Source organism: Podarcis vaucheri, assembly GCF_965113315.1.
Source record: "Podarcis vaucheri genome assembly, chromosome: 6".
Classification (NCBI taxonomy): domain Eukaryota; kingdom Metazoa; phylum Chordata; class Lepidosauria; order Squamata; family Lacertidae; genus Podarcis; species Podarcis vaucheri.
In genome coordinates this window covers 40,114,009-40,133,550 of record NC_138764.1, presented here as the reverse complement: position 1 = coordinate 40,133,550, position 19,542 = coordinate 40,114,009, and the positions used below count along the sequence as shown (strand labels likewise).

Genomic DNA, 19,542 nt, shown 5'->3' with positions numbered 1-19,542 from the left:
ACTCTTCTTCAAATCCGTCATCAAGAACAGCTTCATTTGCAAAGCCCTTACAGAGCACTGTTTGCCCATTTGTCACTCACTTTCCCAGATTGCTTCTACTCCTCCTCCCTAATCCCCTACTTAATTTTGTCTGTAACTTGTATAAAGACATTGTCACCTCCATGTTCCGCGATATCTGCCCAATATTGCTAGTGCTTAAAAGCATTTAAATAGTGAACATACAGAGCCACAGATACCAAAAAGTTATGGAATAAAGCTTTTTAATTTGCTAAATTAGCAAAGTAAGAGGTTACAGATTATTTTTCATTCTGTCCTTCAACAAGATCAGAACAATATATATTCAATTCAGGATTATTTAAAATATGAAATATTCTCTCTAAATTCCTATTTAATAGGATACCAATATTTTCAGATTATGAGGAAACCTATTTAATGAATGTATTGTGGCCAGGAAAAGATCTAGGACATATAAAATGTCTTAAGGGGGAAGGACTAGAAGTTCCTAATATAATGCTACATTGCATTCATATCATAGGGCATTATTGGTTGCCTCTTAGTTGTGAATCTGGTTACAAAAGAGAAAATATTGCAAGAAATATTAAATTGTACTCTGCTCATCAGCAAAATGTGGGCTTCGGGGCTTCGTTTTGAGAAAGGTATAGAAATTTAATAAATGAGTAAGTGAGGAAAATGCAAGTTTCAAATTAAAAAATATTCCAGATGCGCCTTCAAACTACAGTGATACCTCGGGTTACATACGCTTCAGGTTACATACGCTTCAGGTTATAGACTCCGCTAACCAAGAAATAGTGCCTCAGGTTAAGAACTTTGCTTCAGGATGAGAACATAAATCGTGGTCTGGCAGCGCAGCAGCAGGAGGCCCCGTTAGCTAAAGTGGTGCTTCAGGTTAAGAACGGTTTCAGGTTAAGAACGGACCTCCGGAACGAATTAAGTACTTAACCCAAGGTACCAATGTAATTATAACGCATTGTGGTATGCAGTCAACTCTAATTTTAATCAAAGGAGATAAATGAATTTTCTTCAGTCTAGGATAAAAATCCTTTTCACACATTTATAATTTTACTCTAGGTGCAATGCAACAACCCGAAAATCTGAAATTTGCCATTTTTCATGTACTTTGCAGACAAAGTTTACTAGAGAGCTGGTACCATTAAAGGATTATTGGGGGGGGGGATGCTTGCCACTGATAGCATACCTAACTTGTTGGCATCTGTCAGTCTCATGAGACAATGGAGTACGCCTCCAGGGATGACGTCAAGCTGCTGCATTAGCAGCACCTAAGTGACCTCCCTGGGGCGCAAGCCAGAGTAGTGTGCATAGAGGTCCTGCTCAGACAACAGGATCCCCCAAGGCAGTGAAGGCTTAGGACCAGAGTTTTCTTACTAATACCTACTAATTCATTAATTAATTTGAAAGAACAACAAACTAATAATACCGGTGTTAAAAAACTAGGTTCTCGGTGGACATTATATAGGAATATAATTCTGAAGCCTCTGTGCTATTCGTATGAAAGAACTCTGCTGTTTAGCTTTGATAGTAGCTCATTACTGGGAAGAGACAAATTGATAATTTGAGTAGATTTTGTTGAAAATATGGTTCAAGATAAAATTGATTGCCACCCACTGGTATTCTTCTCACCACTCCAGAAGAAATTGTATAACCTATGAAAGCAACTCTTAGCAAAAGCAACAGATGAGAGTCTGTTGGGGCAATGAGAAGAGAACTGAGCAGGAAGGCACCTGTTGCACTTCTTCAAGCTTCTGCACCAGGGATTGGATATCTACCCCTAGTTCTCTGGCTTGTTTTACACAGGCACAAAACCCGCCTGTTGGGCTGCACAGACCTCAAACAAGTGTTGCTCCCTATTACCTGCTTCGCAGTTCTGTTTCCCAGTTCATCAGCTATTTTCTGCCATCGTCGAGATTCTATTTCTTCTGGTGGATATTTCAGGAGTAGTAATTCAAGCTTTTTCTGAAGCAATCACAAAGTAGGTCATAAATACCAATTAATGTTTCACAAAAGAGAGCTCCACTTATTCATTAATGGGGGTGGGCAGGGGTGGGGAATACAATGCAAAAGCCAAATTAACATTATAGAATTGTATGATTCTGCTAGCCTCATTTTCCATTACCTGTTCTTCTGTACTCCACAGCTGATTAAAAGTTTCAGGTTTGGTCTCATCACAAAGTCGCCCTCTTATCATCTGCTTAAATACAGTACATAACATGGGACAAGACTTTAGAGAAGTTCATTTAACTGGATTTAATTCAAACAAAACCAGAGTTTACTCAATGAATGACTAAGCAAATCATCTAAATTTTCACATTAAAATAAATATTCCCCATGGGCAGGTATTTGAAACTGGTGCCTTTGAATTCATTACAGTGGTGCCCCACAAGGCGAATGCCTCGCAAGACGGAAAACCCGCTAGACGAAAGGGTTTTCCGTTTTGGAGGTGCTTTGCAAAACGAATTTCCTATGGGCTTGCTTCACAAGATGAAAATGTCTTGCGAGTTCCTGCGGGGTTTTTTTCCATCCCCCCCTTTTTCCCAAGCCGCTAAGCTGCTTAACAGCTGATCCTAAGCCGCTAAGCCGCTTATCAGCTGATCCGCTAAGCCACTTAACATCTGATCCGCTTATCAGCTGATCCGCTAAGCCGCTTAACAGCTGATCCGCTAAGCCCGCTAATAGCGCTAATCCGCTAATGGGCTTGCTTCGCAAGACGAAAAAACCGCAAGACGAAGAGACTCGCGGAACGGATTCTTTTCGTCTTGCGAGGCACCACTGTACAACTATTGAAAATGCTGTTTTATAAAATCCTGAAAATAGCTTCTGTCTTATTTTTGGTAGTATTTACCTGCGGACGGTTGTTTGCTGAAGCTTCTGGACAATCACTGAAAGGCAAGACAGAGTACGAAGTTGCCTCTCCATCCTTTCTGAGATCCAAAGGGCTTTTTGGTCTTACAGGTAAACCTACTGAAAATAATAGAAAATAATTATTAAAGAGCATTAGAGTGCCCCACCACCATGACATAGTTATTTACTTACCTTTATCAAAAATAAGTTTTGCTCGTCTACTGTTACGCTTTCGATTTTTGAATTCTCTTTCAAAATTCCCAAGGCTTGTAGTATATTGGTCCCAGGATATATCTGGCAGCTGAACAACTCTCTGTGGATATGGAAGCCCTACGTCAACCTGAAAAAGTCAAAATTATGAAGAAAAGAGTTCACAAATACACACAAAGCACACTTTCAAATGATGCAATATGAAACTAATATGAGCCTGTTTTAAAGTAACCCATGTTTTACTGTATTTCCACATTTTAAAAGGAACTCGTCCACAGTAATACACAGGGAAGCATATAAAATATGTAGGGGAATGGGAAATGATGGCTTGTTGGAGATCATGTTTAAAACAGTGACAGTCATCTCCTCTTACTGTCTTTTGTTAGCTAAATAGAAAGCATGATTTCCCATCAAATTTTAGTCTGTGCGCAAATATAGCATATTAAGAGAGACAGGGAGGAGACCAGGAAATAGAAATTAAAGAACATACCACAGTTGGTCAAAAACATCTTCAGAATGTGTGTGGATATTTCCCCCTACAACTCACTCACTATATGCTCTTCCCTTAATAATTCAATTGTAATCAATGGCAGTATGTTCCACAAAAACATCTACAGACTGGCCTGAAACAGACACTTCTGCTTTCTCATGACTGCATCATACAGCTCAATTGCTAGTTCTCTTTGCTAGGACATCTAAACTTTCTCTGCAAAATCAGAAGTAAATTAACTGTCAATGACAAGCAGGAGGAGTTACAATGCTGCAGCATACATTCAACGAGGGGTGGCAAATAACCCTAAAACAGCGTGGTGGGACATTGGTGTGAGCATGCAACCTATTCCCCACCTGCAGACAGCTTTCAGTGTGAACCAAATCCTATGCATGAACACCTGGTCACATGGAGATGTTGTGTTTTTCTCTGCAGAAATTTTGCAATGAGAAGCCTTCTTCAAATGTTCAGTCTAAATACGTGAGGGCAAGGGGAGCAGGAAGAGACTAGGTGTCTGTACCAACCATTACCCCAAAATCCTGAACCATGTCAAGAGTGCCCATTCCCACCACACTCGTCCTTTTAGCCTTTAGCACAGAAGTCTGTAAGGGGCTTCCATTCAGGAACCTTACAATCGGGAACCCTGATAATATCGAGTTCCTGGTGCCCGTGTGCCCAGGCTGTAAGAGGGCTTCATAAGATCAGGAGTGAAGGGCTGAGTTTACACTGAAAGCTATCTGGAGAGGGACATGGATGTGGGAGAGGCATAAACTCCATTTTCTACCACAATGTTTCAGTGTCACCCCTGGGTGAATTGTAGCTGGGATGTTAAGGGGCCATTTAAAAACCCAACAACAAGAAGCATTGGCGCTGTCTATAGCATGAAAGGATATGGAGGCCACTGAACATGTCATTGATGGTTAAAGGAGGTATGGAGTCAGGAGAAATGGCTGCCTCTGCCCCTCAGTTACGGAGAGTGGTGGCTTTTATAGACAGCTTAATTGAAACTGCCAAACAAATTGGGAGTTGGGCACAGTATGGAGAACCATTTCATACCTCGGCTACCTGAGTGCACGGGAGGCCCTGAATCAGAAGAACCAGCCCCAAGTGGGGAATTTGGGAAAAGACAAGTTAAGGGAAGAAGAATGGAAACTCTTGCCCTTACCTATTAGATCTGACAGGCCCTCAACCAACATTACAACCTCATTACAAAATCTTCACAAGCACAGTTTTGAACAAACAATGTATTTGAGAAGGTAACAGACTCAAGAAGCTCTAATTGCCTGTGTCTTATAGAAAGACCATGTTTTCCCCTAATTCTACCATTTACACGGACTTGTCTACAGGAGATGAATTATTCGTTATCAAACATCTCTCAGGGGTGCTTAAAAATTCCCACTGCAATACCTTCTTTTGGAGACTTTCCACAAATCCAATGGGATCTTTCAGCGCTTCTCTCTGGTGTCTGCCTAAACTCTCAAGATCTTGAACTGCTTGAGTGCGCTGAGCCTCGAGTACCGCAATCGTCTGTAACAGTCTCTGATAACTACAGAGACAAAGGGAAACAACTCACTACAGATTTCTATGCACAATAACCAAAGCAAAAGGAGGGGGGAAACCCTAAAACCTCAGCACACTTATCTGAAAGACTCAAACAAAGCAAATTATTTTAAACAGGACTGCATATATTAAAAGTAATTTTTTAAGTGCACCAATAGAATGTGTGTCAGAAGTTCTTTTAATCTGAAATAGTGGTAGGATTGACTGCTTTATAGAAATATCAGCAAAAACACATAATGAGTATAAAAAACTGGATGCTGAGTAAGCCATAAAACAATGACTTTTTTCTTCTTGCTGCACAGTATGTTTATTTCTACCTGCCACTATAAATATGGTTCCAACATACTAGACTAGTATCACTCTGATACCTGGGCAAAGGAAGTATCTAAGTATCTATCTATCTATCTATCTATCTATCTATCTATCTATCTATCATAGTCAACGAGTTTAATCTGAGTTAATTTTCCCCCACTCCCAAAAATATACCACAAAACCTTGCCTGGCAAAAGATTTTGGCATAGCTAGGGGGTGGGGCAGACTAAGTGAGCAGGCACTGGGCAGGCTGTGGACTGAGCCCCATCTGAAAGCGGTCCAAGGCCTACTGCAGGTCTCAGTCCACTGTTTGTGTTTCTTTTAATGATAAAGCAGCCTCAGGACAGAGCCAAGGCTCTGTTATACACATTTGCATGGATGGTATAGTTCACTTTTCAGTGATGCAATTCATGTTGATATCTTATTTATACTGAAAGCTATTATATCTTATTTCTTTTGCTTTGTCTTACCAAAGACATGCCTCAAGTTACTTCCTATCTGCATCGTTAATGGTTCATATCTTCAGTATTATTGTGAGTGTATGTCTTCACACCCACACAAATGCAGAGTTCTGACATGTGTCAGCCCGGACACTGAGGTCCAACTCTGAGGGCCTTCTGGCGGTTCCCTCACTGCGAGAAGTGAGGTTACAGGGAACCAGGCAGAGGGCCTTCTTGGTAGTGGCGCCCGCTGTGCGGAATGCACTCCCATTAGATGTCAAGGAAATAAACAACTATCTGACTTTTAGAAGACATCTGTAGGCAGCCCTATTTAGCAAAGTTTTAAATGTTTGATGTTTTATTGTGTTTTTAATGTTTTGTTGGAAGCCACCCAGAGTGGCTGGGGAAAACCAGCCAGATGGGCAGGGTATAAATAATAAATTATTATTATTATTATTTCCTAAAGCAAGAATAATGAGTTCTTGCTTACACTGCTGTCTCACAGAAAGAATAATTCTTTTGCATTGACATCTTAGGAGTTCATACATGTTCACAGGATTTATTTATTTTTAGCAAAAGGAAAGCATTGTTTTTGCTTAGCAATACTATTAAGCACATTAATAAAAGCAGTACTTAACTGGCTTAATAGGCACAAATCCCAAGAGGATAACTGTTTTTCTAACAATATGTTAGACTACAAGCCTTGCAAATACATATTCACAGAGGGTAGCTACTTTTTATAGTTTATACAAACATATACAACTCCTGTGTGGACGGGCCTGAATAATTATGACACTGAAGCAACAGGAAAAGAAACTTGCATGTGCATAATTGTTCCTATATATAATTGTCTAAACATATGATAAAACAAACCCAACAAGGAATACATACCTAATGGTGCAAAATTGGAATATTTTCCCATTACTATTGGAAAAAAAAAATCAACATATTTACATCTTAGGCTGAATACTCAGGAATCTTGGTGTGTTCATTGTAGCTAAATAAACATGAAGTGCGTCCAGCTAGAAATGTTTTATGCAACAATTTGATTTCCATCTCATGTGAGAAGAAATATGCTGACATTTGAATGGCTTTCCCAGACAAGCTACTGGCCAAGCCTTTGCCAAGGGTAGTTAATTTAAATAACTGGATGAATTCCTAATATAGGCATTCACTTCCTTCCATAGCAGGAGCAGTCAACAGGAAAGGAAAAAGTGAATCACTAATGAGAGATCCTAAAGTTGTTGGAATGTAGGATATGCCTCATTATCACATTGGACACAGAGGAATGAGAAGAGGGGACTAAGAAAAGAACGCAAAAAATAGCCAGTTCTGGATTTCCATATAAGGTTCAATCCTTACAGAAACTACTGTCTGACAAAGTCTATATGGGAATTCATGCACAGCCTCTCTACATGCACATTGAATTAGTTACTCACTAATATTTGCACAGGGGTTTTGCACATAGGGATTCTGAAAGCAATCTTAGAAGTAATACCGTCTTCTTTGATTGCTTGTTATGAGCAATACCACAGTTCTCAGGTCTAACAACCCATGAAATGAACTAGTAAAGATTTCACATATGTTTTGCATTTTTAAGTCTGCCTTCTAATTATCTGAAAGATCATATAGTCCTTTTTTTACAGTCAAAATTCCAACATAGTTTGCAGTAGAAGAATTAGTTTCTCAGCTGACTTAGTTCAATAAACTATTTTATGTGATTTATATTTAAGCTGCTGTGGGTTAAGCGGTCTATCAGGCAACTTTATTTTTACAAAGCAATCCGTCAGTCCAAATAATTAAAATCTGTTTATAATTAGTCATTTTCATTATACTAATAATTTCAGATTGCCCCAAGGGCAGATAGAAAATGTGTTTCCTTCCTAGGGCCAAAGAAGACAGCTGAATCTACAGAGAAGCACAAGGCTACATACCCAGTAGGCACTCATACATGGGCCAGGGGACTCCTGAACTATTTATTGCCGCAGTGCTTCCTTTAAAATGTTCTTACACTGCTGTCTACTGTTTTGTGGGCCCAGGCACAGTGAGGCAGAGGTGGAGTGCACAGACAAAAGAAAGGGAACAGGAAACACATGCTGGATTCAAATTAGGCCACAACTTTAATGATTACAGATGCAACTGGTTCAGCATAGGCATTGGGTGTGTTTTGCAAAGATCAACCAGCCTACCTGCTGGTTGAAGAACCATTGAGGTTAACAAAAAATTAGAGGTCCCCCTGCAGTGGCTACCACATATGGAGAGCCCCTAAGTGATCCCCAATGTGGTGTGGCAGAAGAGGAAGATTGCAGAAAGGTGTGAAAGCATCTCTGTGAGCAGAGATTTTCCACAATCTTTCCCCTTCGTCTCCCATACCACATCTAACCCCATTCAGCAAAGGAATTGAGAAGCCTTTTCAGAAGACTGTCTGGGAGAGGATGGGGTGGAAAAGTCACTTTCCACCTCACCCACGGGTATATCTCTGGATCCACCTCAAAGATACATTCACACAATCATATGGTAAGTATTGAAAGCTAGTAACCTCATTAGTATTCTAAATAAAATTCTTTTTTCATCCTAGGCAAGGTTTCCAATCTTACAACTGTAACACAATTAACTTTTTTGCCAACACAAAAGCTAACAAACTTAATCTCAAAACATCATTTTGAATACATATATATTATGCCATTCCACCACACATCTGCCACAGGTGGCTCACATAACGATTAAATACTAATGCAACTGAAACGAAGTTTAAAACACAAAATACTTAACTCATTACAACTGCCTTTTTTTCTTACGAGAATCAAAATCCTGGCAACACCAAAAAAGAACCATACATATGTAAGGACTGCTATGAAATTGCATGGACTCATAAAACTACTGCTATATTATCAGCAGCACAACTGAATTCTATGCTTCACTTTCTGATTCATATATTTATGTAGGGAATTATCACAACAGGACATTTAAATAAGTCTTTTTTCTGTATCATCATGATAACAGATGATAGATGAAAAACCCATAAAAAGAAAGCTAAACACTATCTCCAACAAGTAAATGCTTCAAAAATTGTCTTCATACTGACAGTATGAAGTTAATCTATCAATGGTAGAACTGAATGCCCATTTTAATAAATCTTTGCTTCTCTAGTCAAGAAAAATAAGATTCTCCTCATTCAACATTAACTAACAGAGTAAAGGAAAAAGCTAAAGAACCTCTGGACAGTTAAGTCCAGTCAAAGGCGATTATGGGGTGCCGCGCTCAGATAAGACTCTATACTGTTAAAATATTCATACTTCATAAATCAGAAGTTAGGGTATAACCTGTTTTGAAAATGCAACATATGAATGTCTATTTTTATTCTTATGATGAGACCAAGCGTATTATAAATTTAAAATGGAACAAACATAACATCTTTTGTAATATACTAACAGGCTAATGTGACAGATGTAGTGTTTGTTCTGATAAAGCACAGAGGTGGCTCACTTAGAACATAAGAGTCATGAACTTCCTGCATAAGTTTATACAAGGCACATCCTGTATCTCAAGGGAAATGTTTCATTATTTTTTAGTTGATTCTGCTATTTCAAGCAATTATTTTGTTTCCTGCTGTGGAATCACAATATTAATTGTGTATACACTAATTATTTATTTAACACACTTTAAAACCGAGACTGGAGAACAATAAGCAACGACAGCAAGGTAAAACAGAAAATACAATTTGTGGAGCATTTTAAGAGGATGATAAACCACTGGTACCAGGACAGACATAGTGTTCCTGATCCCTTTACCACATTTGTGAGACTGAAAGCTCCCAGTAGGCTCATTCACTTCTCACACCATCTTCTTTCACACCAAAATCCCTTCCCTCATTCCCTTTTCAGATATGACTATAGTGCAGTTTAAGGTTGCATTCATGGTAATAGCAACCATGGAGAGCTCAAAACAAGAGATAAAAGCATACACGTGATTAGAAGTGGGATGTTAGAATTAACACCAGTATAGACGTAATTCTGAAAAGAGAAGTGAGGGGAAGTTGCACACAAGTGGTAAAGGTATGTAGAAGCCTATGGGGTGTCAATAATTTCCTAACCGTAGTTAGAAAATCAGTAACATTCTGTCTGCAGTCGGTTTTCAAAATTTAGTAAATATATATATCAGTTCCAGTATTTTCCAGACAATCATTACTGGTTATCGGAAAAATAACCCTGTTAAATGCATGTCTATTGAAGAAACATTGCAAATTGGGCTAGGCTGGGTTGGAAGCCAAACCCTGGAATAATGCTCCACTCCAGCACCAGCATTTGTAAACAGGAACAAATGGAAAAGGTGTTTAAAAGTTATATGAGCTGGTGAAGAGCAGAGCTCAATTCCAGGTGTAGTGGTCTCTCTGAACTAAAAGAAATTTAGAGGATGATTCAGAATATAGAGAGCAGATATATAACCATCCAAACCAGGCTGTTGATCAAGGAAACATATTTTATGAGATATTTGCTATTCTAGTCTTTTAACAGTTTAGTCGGGAAAACTAAGTTGGACTTGCCTTTGAGAACTTTTAGTAGACAAGTGGAATAAGAATCAGTAATTATTAGTCACATGATAGATAACTTATTCCAAAGCTTTTTGCCTATGAGAAGATTGGCTTCATTAGGCCCAAACTGAGAATCCTGCCCTCCCAAATTATTTAGTTCTGTTATTGCATTTTGTTCATTTACTGATGAGAAACAAAGTACTCTGAACATGTTTAAAACCATTATCCTTTTTATTACTTCATGTGTTTCAAAGTGAATTCTGGCACACACAATTGGTTCTAAAGTTGGGGTTATTGGGAGGGAGAATCTTTGAAATTAATCCAAGAATGAAATGAAGTAACAAGTCCTCTCTTTACACATACACACAAAGTTATTTTTACAAAAAAAAGGGGGGGAAGAAAGCATCTTTTTTCCATCTAGAGGAAATAAAATCAGAAAAAAAGGATTTGGCCATAAAAAATACACACATTTTATTCTTTTTGCCTTCTACAGAGCAGCCAGAGCTGTTGTAACCAACATATTCCAAAAAATATTTATGTATAAAAAATACTTCTATAGTGATTTCATTAATAAATATCAAAGCAGTTTACAACAATTATATCTATACAATAAAAAACATATAAAAAATAAAATCACAGATAATCAGCTATTACAAAAGCTATTAATTGGCTTCCTAAGCCTAGTGACATAGAAAAGTTTTCAGCAAATGTTTAAAGGCTAAAATAAAAGGTGCCTGCTGAGATGACTATGAGATATTAATCCATATGTACAGTATCTATGAAACATTCTAAAAAGCAGCAGCTACCATTTATCCAACCTTTCAAACAATTCAACAATATCCCATTTCTGGGCAAGGTACTAGAGTGTATACTGGCATCTCAGGCTCCAGGGGTTTCTGGATGAGATGGAACACCTAGATCAATTTCAATCTGGTTTTAGGCCTAGTTATAGGACAGAGGCAGCTTTTGACATACTTCCCTTGTCCAATTCCCAGTGTATGTCCCAGTTGGTTCTGCTGGATGGGATTTGGAGACACTGTTCTAAATTGTCTCAGTTATAAACTGGTGTGCCATCAGTAATGGAACTTAATCCAGACAAGACAGAGGTACGCGTGATCAGTCGGAAGCCAGAACAGTGAATATGGATTCAGCCTGTACTGGATGGAGTAACACTGCCCTTGAAAACTCAGGTTCACAGTGTGGGTATGCTTCTGGATTCAGTCCTGAGCCTGGATGCCCAGATGGCCAGAAGTGCATTTGCACAGTTAAAGCTGGTGCACCCACTCCTGCAGATGTCTGATCTGGCCACAGTAAGACACACACCTTATTTACATTGTGTTTGGATTACTGTAGCACACTCTATGTGGGGCTGCCTTTGAAAAGTGCTCATAAACTCCAACTGGCCCAAAGAGCTGCAGCCAGGCAGTTAACAGGGGCCGGTTATAGGGAACATATGATTCCCTTGTTACAATAACTCCACTGACTACTTCCAGGCACTCGTCTGTTTTTGGACACAATTCAAAGTAGCTGGAGTAAGGGTTAGGTCAGCAATAAACCACCTGGTGTCAGTAAAGTTAACTCTTTATTCAAATAAGCCAAAACAGCACAGGCCTAGTGATCACAGCTACTCTGCCCAAGAGGCCTTGCCCCAATGAGGCAGTTGCAAGGACTAGAGGTCCCCACCTTCCCATTGCTCTCTAAGGCTCCTCACCTGGTTACTTCCCCAGCAGCCTAAGGCTTTGTCTTCATTTCTCTGCATGTTCTGGGAATAAGTATTATCTTTTATATGTTTTTAGCTAACTACCGGTATATATTTTTTCTGTGTTGTTTTAATTTGTGTAAACCACCTTCAATCCCAGTCTGGGAGAAAAGTGGGATATAAAAAAATATATCATCATCAACAAAAAAGGTATACCGGTAAACACGCAAATCCCTTGGTGACAGCACAATCATCAGATATACAAGTACCAGCTTCACCAAAGGCAATGCTTTTGGCTTGGAACAAGTATTCAACTTTTATGTGCTGACTGAACATGTCCCAAACAAAAACTAAAGTTTTTTGTAAGGTGCAACACTGTTCTTTTAAAAAAATAAACATAAATCCAACTTCACTTTGTCAACAACTGTTAACCACTAAAACATATCTAGCACACAAACAAGGTTTGATATGGCCTTTCAGTCCACATCTGACTTCCAGCAGTTCATTTCCGCTTCAAAATTATGCATTCACTGAGAAAAGATCACAATGGGGAAACATCCATTTACAGAAAGCGTAACTTAAAAACGTCAAGCTGTAAATATGTTTCAAATTCTTATGAGGAAAAATAAACTTCAGCCAATTGTTGTTATTGCAGTTATTTCCACAAAATGTTAACAGGAAAAAACACTATTCTAATCCAATTGCTTTTATTCAAAGCACATTATCTAATTCCAGCAGTAAAAACATCCATTTTAAGTGATGTGACTCCAAAAGTAATAATACAGTCACTGATCCCAGAGATGAAAGACAATCATCTGCTACTTCTGCGTCACAATGTCCAAAGTTACAACTGAATGTACAAAACCATATTTATTGCTAGAAAATAATCATGTTTCTCTGTTCATCAGAAAATTAGCCTTTTAACTGGCCTTTAATACTTTAGCTATTCAGTACTGAGAATGCAACTAAATAAACAGTGACAAAATGTTTAACTCCAAGAATAGGAAGACATTCTTAACATACTCCAAATCTCAAAAGTACATGTTAATTCAAAGTAACTTAATATTTCTTGTTGCATAAACAAGGTCTTGGGTTATTTACATATTTGACTACTCCATTATACAAGGGCTATCATTTAAGATCCAGAAGCTGAATTTCTCTCTCCCAGCCCACACCAACTGTCTAAACCACTACTGATCTAGACCACAAAGCCTGCCACACTTTGCTACTTCATCAACTTTGCTACTTCATCAGTCTCCTATACCCAGCAAAGGCCAAATGTGGGCAGGGGGGCGGTTAAGAATAATTCACTGTTGGATGTTCAGCTGTTGAGGATTCACGTGGAAAAGCACTATCTCTATACCTTGAAGGTTATATGCAGTTCACAAACCTTCCCAACCTCCACCTGTCAAAATGACAAGCATATATTTATACAGCTAATAATGTATTAAACCTAATTGATGAACCATATGATTTTATCACGAGAGGGATTCATATAAGAAGCCTGATCAGCAGAACTTCTGCTTGCACAAATGGGGACTTCCGCTTATGCAGTGGGGCCCCCCCACCCCTCTCTACACCCCACTGCATGCATCCCAAAATTGACTTGTGGAAGTTGTAGAACCCCAACAGCGCACAGGGAGAGGAGAGAAGGGATTGTTTCATCTGTGCAAACTGAAATTCACAATGCTGAATTCCATGCAACATTACTAGATTTTACAGATGACAGTTTTAGAGTAAGTTTAGAAACTGCTACACAATAAGTTAGCAACGTAAACCAGGTCAATTAATTTGAAGCTTATATAAATTAATCTCTTTTGCAATACTATGTAACTGCCATAATAACTCACTGACAATTTATACACTCTGCTATGTACACTAATATCACTATTCTACAGACTACATTGTATTTAGCATACTAATTAAACGAAATTTTCACTCAAACTTGCAATAAAACCTGAAATGTAAAATTCTAATTTTTGAATTAGCTTTCAAAAACAAAAACAATGAAGTTTTACACTGAAATTCTATGCATGTCTACTCAGCAATAAGACCCACTGAGTTCAATGGGGCTTGCTTCTAGATAGACAGATATAAGACTGCAGCCTTAAAGTCAACTTCCTGCTATACTCTCACACTAAAATAATACACTTAAATCATAGTTCTTGCAGAATTCAAGTGTCTTCTAAAGAAAACTATTATTTAAATGAAATTACACTAAGGCAGATGTAATAGTATTTGAAAAACTAGGGGCTTGAATAACAAACAAAAAGCAGAATCCATGGTTACCATAGTTACACATACTCTTTGTTGTGTTTCAATGCCACATGATCTGATTCAAAGAAATACACATCAGGCTCTTCCTCTTCCTCTTCTACAGCATGAAGATTGGCACTCTCTTTGGCAGATGGTAGGGATCCAGTAACAAGTCTAGCCTCTGGGGGTGGTTTACTTAGTCCTTCATCTATATATTCCCCGGAATCACAACTTCTCTCTTTCTCATTCAGAACAGTATCTGTGTTTACAGAAGACCCATTGATATTGGTAATACTTGATTCTACATTCGTTTCAGCGGCACTGTGATTGTTCTCCTCAAGCTGTCCATTTTCTCTACATGGAGAGTTATGTTTAGTAGGGCTACCTTTTGCTGTGCCCACCCTCCACGGGGATGTTCTCAGTGTGTATCTGTGTTCTTGAGGTTCAGACACAGATGCAATTTGAGTGGAAACACAGTCCAAAACAGAAACTGGTGGTTCAGGTTCACCTGAGACTGATGTACTGTCATGACAATTGCCCAGGTTCCTGTTGGTTTTTTCAGACTGTTCTTTTGAGGCACTGCTATCACCCACCACGTCTACTTCCTCCTCAGAATCCCTTAATAAAGGTGACTGGATTTCAGAAGAGGACCCCGTACCCGTACCTGACTCATGTGCCTGATTAGTAGTTTCCTCAGGCAAACAGTTGTTTAATTGTTTGTGGTCCTCTAATGTTAACTGTTCTTGTGAATTTGTGCAAGGCACACTGTGGTCAACAAAACTGTCCTCTTTATTTCTGTTGAGAAAAAATGATGAGTGGGCCAATGAATTTCCATTTTCTGCAACATCTTTTTCCTTAGATGAACAGGAAACAACATTGTTTTGTGCAGTATTCCCATCAGGCTGACAGTTGTCACACTTTGCAGCATTTGGACCTCTCCCATCAACTCCATTGACAGTCTGACAACCTGCAAGTTCTTCGGATACTGAGAAACTGTTAATTTTTTCTGCACAAGAATTCACTTTTTTAACTTCCCTTTTATCACTGTCGTCCAATATAAGACATCGACAGGCTCGTTTAGCTCCTGGATTGACTGCAGCATTGTCTGGTACTGAACTCTTGCGTTCCAATCGTTCCTTCCCTGTTTTAGAGGACAACACTTCTTCTGAACTGTTTTGTCCCTCTGAACGCAGGCAGCGCTTAACTCGCTTTAAAACTGGTGAATGAGGTTCCCCTTGTTTCTTCTCACAATTGTCCACAATTTGTTTCTCAACACTATCCTTTTCTGAAGCTGATAGTCCCCTCTTTCGAGGGCTTACCCATGATTCCCTAGAACTTTGCTGTTTCACATCAGTGTTACTTCGTGCACTGTTATTTCCCTTTTGAGTCTGCAGAGATTCTGGCTTCTTCTTTGGTGATCTTGATCTTACTTGTGGAAGAGAAGAAACTTCCTCTGGATGAGCGATGCTACGATTTCTTAAAGTTCGGCCACAAAAATTTTCATCCAAACCATTTAACCCTACTGTTGATCTTGTGACACGAGTAGATCGAGAAGCAGCCATACTATGGCAAGTCCCTAAAGTATGTTCCTCATGATCCACTCATTCCGAAACCTTCAAAGAAAGGTAAATAAAACAATGAGAAAAAGCATTGTCTGTAGTAGAAAATATGCTAACATTTCAATTTTATGACTAAATAAGGATCTCTATTATGGTAGTTTCCTTGTGACAGCAGGGCAATCATCTAAATTTCTTAGCAGATGTTAACACTAACTGCTCAATATTGACACTACTATTTATATAACAGAGGGTCAGAAAAAGGTTTTGACACTAAAGCAGGTTTATAAAATGAAAATCATTTTCTTTCAGTTAAGCCAAACAGAAAAGTTACATAAACCATTGTTTCTGGCATTAAATGAACAGGAAGGAATTCTAATGCATTTAAGAGAACATACAAAAAAGTTCTATCTAATTTCAACAGTATTTTTCAATTTATAATTCAAAAAAGGACTAAAAATCTACAACTCAAGCAGTGAATCATCTACTTCTACACTCATAACCCAAAAGGATATCCTATGACTAAAGAAGGAGTTGAAAATTTTATTCAAAGGCATGTTGCAAACATGCTTATCACTTCTGCACTCACTTTAAGACGAAAGTCAATTACTGTACTCATATCCCAAGACAATTTGTTCATTTCAAGCAAAACCACAGTGATGGCTTTCATCATTTGACTGTAGGGAAAAAAACCCAACCCATAAAAGTTGTCTACTCTTATGGCTCAGCACTAAGTCAACCAATGCACTCTGGCCTAAGTAAAGGAAATAAGCATATGGATATAAATTTATCTAATCAAAGACAGTCTGCTTGAATTCACTGCTAATGCTAAGCTTTTAAAAATGTACAGGAATATATTTCACAATGCTTCACTTTATTCACAACTAGAATCTCATCCACTAATGACAGGGTCTATCATCATCCCTAAAAGTTGCATCAGGTTTTACCTTTGGGGATAAAAATTCCCAGGCTTCAAGTATGTTGGAACTGGGCTACATGATTCCTGACAAAGACCTGGTGGGTTCTTGAAACAGAACCTCAGTCATCTCTCCTATGCTGGGTCCTTATGTTAACTCAGTGGCATGTGACTCCCTGTGCCTACAAGTCCCATGCCACTGGTGTAATTTAAGAAGCCTAAGACCATGTGGGATATGCTATCACATCTCTTCCTTGTGCCAAGGTCAATCCTTGGAAAACTGAATTAATGCTTGTGTCAGGAGGAGCTGCTGACAAAAACAAATCAACAAGTCAACAGTGAATAAGTAGAAGATCATATATGCCTCTAATTCAAAACTTGTCTACTGAAACTAGAAATAAAGACTATGGAAAAATAAAGCAAATGGGGCTAAAAAAATTATGCACATTTACTCAGCAGTAAACCTCATTAAACTTAGTGAAACTTGCTTCAGGGTAATCCTGTACAAGACTGGACTGTTACTATTTTATACCACAGTTTCACTCTAAGTTAAAACTGATAGATATCAAGATGTACTTAATTGATTGAGCCTCATGTACAATCAACTGCACTAAAAACCAAAGTTAATGGGTTAAATAATTTAGCAGGATAAGACGCAATCATAATCAAATGGAACATCAAGATTTTTTTTAAAAAAAAAAAACCTAGGAGAAACTAGGACCAGATTCTAAACTACACTGACTCCGATATCTTATGGAATAAGATGGTAGTCCCTGCTTCATTTTCAGAAGGTTTTATAAGCTAAATAATATAAACATATTAAGCAACAGAGAGGCTCCCTAAACCACTAAAAGGTAAAGGTAAAGGTACCCCTGCCCGAACGGGCCAGTCTTGACAGACTCTGGGGTTTGTGCGCCCATCTCACTCAAGAGGCCGGGGGCCAGCGCTGTCCGGAGACACTTCCGGGTCACGTGGCCAGCGTGACAAAGCTGCATCTGGCGAGCCAGCGCAGCACACGGAACGCCGTTTACCTTCCCGCTGGTAAGCGGTACCTATTTATCTACTTGCACCCGGGGGTGCTTTCGAACTGCTAGGTTGGCAGGCGCTGGGACCGAGCAGCGGGAGCGCACCCCGCAGCGGGGATTCGAACCGCCGACCTTTCGATCGGCAAGCCCTAGGCGCTGAGGCTTTTACCCACAGCGCCACCCGCGTCCCTACCCTAAACCACTACTGACTTATAAATACTAGAATTATAAGAATTTTGGAATAATAGTGGAAGTAACTTATAAATTTAGGGAACATGGATCATGGATCTGTACACAAACAAAACCAAATTCTAATGTAAAATAAATTATACCCACTTCTAAATTGTAAAAATTGTCCAAGCTTTAAAGCCATTTCCTATTTTTTTTCCATTAAAGAGATGGACTGCTGGGAAAACAAAAGTTGAGGCTCGTTATTTTGATCTATGTGATATAACTACTCTCATACCCTTTTTCAGGATAAAAAACTGTGATAAATTATGTTCTTTTAGTGGGAACAAAGTAGGCCCTACAAAAAAACAACAACACCTTGTATATGAATGCTAAGAAAACAGCTAATGTAACTCCTTGCAAATGAAAGGAACATTTGTTTCAAATTATCCAGTTTAGTGAGGTGTTTTAAAGGAGTATTCTGCTCATCAATGTAAGCATGCTTTAAAAGCAAAATCTGAAATACTTAATACAAATATTTTATTTGGGAGGATGAAATGTTTGTTTTCCTATCTTCCAGAAAGCCATGATATGAAGGAAGCAAAGCCTAGATGAGATAATCCTAAATGTCTGGTGCACGAAGCATACTATGTGGCAGGGATGGACAACAAATAGCCCTCCAAATGTTGCTGGACTATTACATTAATTGGAACTGGTGAGAGTTCAACAGCATCTGGGGGGCTACAGGTCCCCATCCCTGCTACATGGAGTCTAACCACCGATGGGGAATATTCTTTGTCCCTAAAACTGGGAGTATACATTATTCATGAAAATTTAACAAGGGATTCTGAACTAAAGTTACTGGGTTTGGCAATAAGCAAATGCTATGGTGTTTTGATCAAGAAAATAAATTCTTGTACACTTCAAATGGTCTATCCTTAGTAATCAAGCTGTAACTGAATTGGATTTCTGGATTTATCATGTCACACATTTCCAACCTTTGCAGTCCCACAACCACTGATGCATTCCATGAAGAATGTAATGACACAGGGGAAACAAGCCTGGCCCAGCCATCTGCATGGTGTTGGCTTCTCTGCCAGAAGAACAGTTCACTCCGCTTTATAATTGCTAGTTGTCCAGCAACTGCAGGGCTAAAGGGAAGTACAATGTACCCTGATCCATCATTCTAATGACAACTGGGATGTGTGTGCATTGGGGAGGGGTGACTATGTACCATCACCACGTATACCATCAGCCAGCTTGAAGATCTTCATTGCAGAAGCCAGGGCACAAAGATTCAAATAAATCTCCAAAGATGACATAATTCCCCATGATAGTCAGTTTTGGAAATGTGAAAAAGACTAGTATGAAAATGAAGTTAAACCCCATTTTAAAGACCCTGATCATCTAGCCCAGGGGTTGTCAACCTGGTCCCTACTGTCCACTAGCGGGTGTTTCGGGATTCTAGGTGGGTGGTAGGGGGTTCTACGGCACAAGCTGAA

At 38.9% G+C, this 19,542-nt stretch overlaps 1 protein-coding gene and 1 long non-coding RNA gene across 8 annotated transcripts in view; one reads left to right on the top strand and one right to left on the bottom strand.

The window, feature by feature from the left end:
* Window positions 1–19,542, bottom strand: part of ZZZ3 (zinc finger ZZ-type containing 3) — a 42,097-nt gene that overhangs the window by 10,421 nt on the left and 12,134 nt on the right. For 4 of the 7 annotated variants that reach the window (XM_082227236.1, XM_082227238.1, XM_082227237.1 and 1 more), the window contains 6 exons: window positions 14,424–15,988; window positions 4,985–5,123; window positions 3,070–3,217; window positions 2,879–2,997; window positions 2,153–2,227; window positions 1,891–1,992 (listed from right to left, as the gene is read on the bottom strand). In XM_082227236.1, coding sequence (XP_082083362.1) covers window positions 1,891–1,992; window positions 2,153–2,227; window positions 2,879–2,997; window positions 3,070–3,217; window positions 4,985–5,123; window positions 14,424–15,937 — 2,097 coding nt within the window. In that variant the 5' untranslated portion in view covers window positions 15,938–15,988. The remainder of the gene's footprint in view (window positions 1–1,890; window positions 1,993–2,152; window positions 2,228–2,878; window positions 2,998–3,069; window positions 3,218–4,984; window positions 5,124–14,423; window positions 15,989–19,542) is intronic. The other 3 variants (XM_082227240.1, XM_082227241.1, XM_082227242.1) reach the window with 3 other exon arrangements.
* On the top strand, window positions 5,130–6,819 carry LOC309534863. The gene is made up of 2 exons (XR_014220902.1): window positions 5,130–6,027; window positions 6,061–6,819. It is a non-coding gene; the product is annotated as an uncharacterized lncRNA (long non-coding RNA).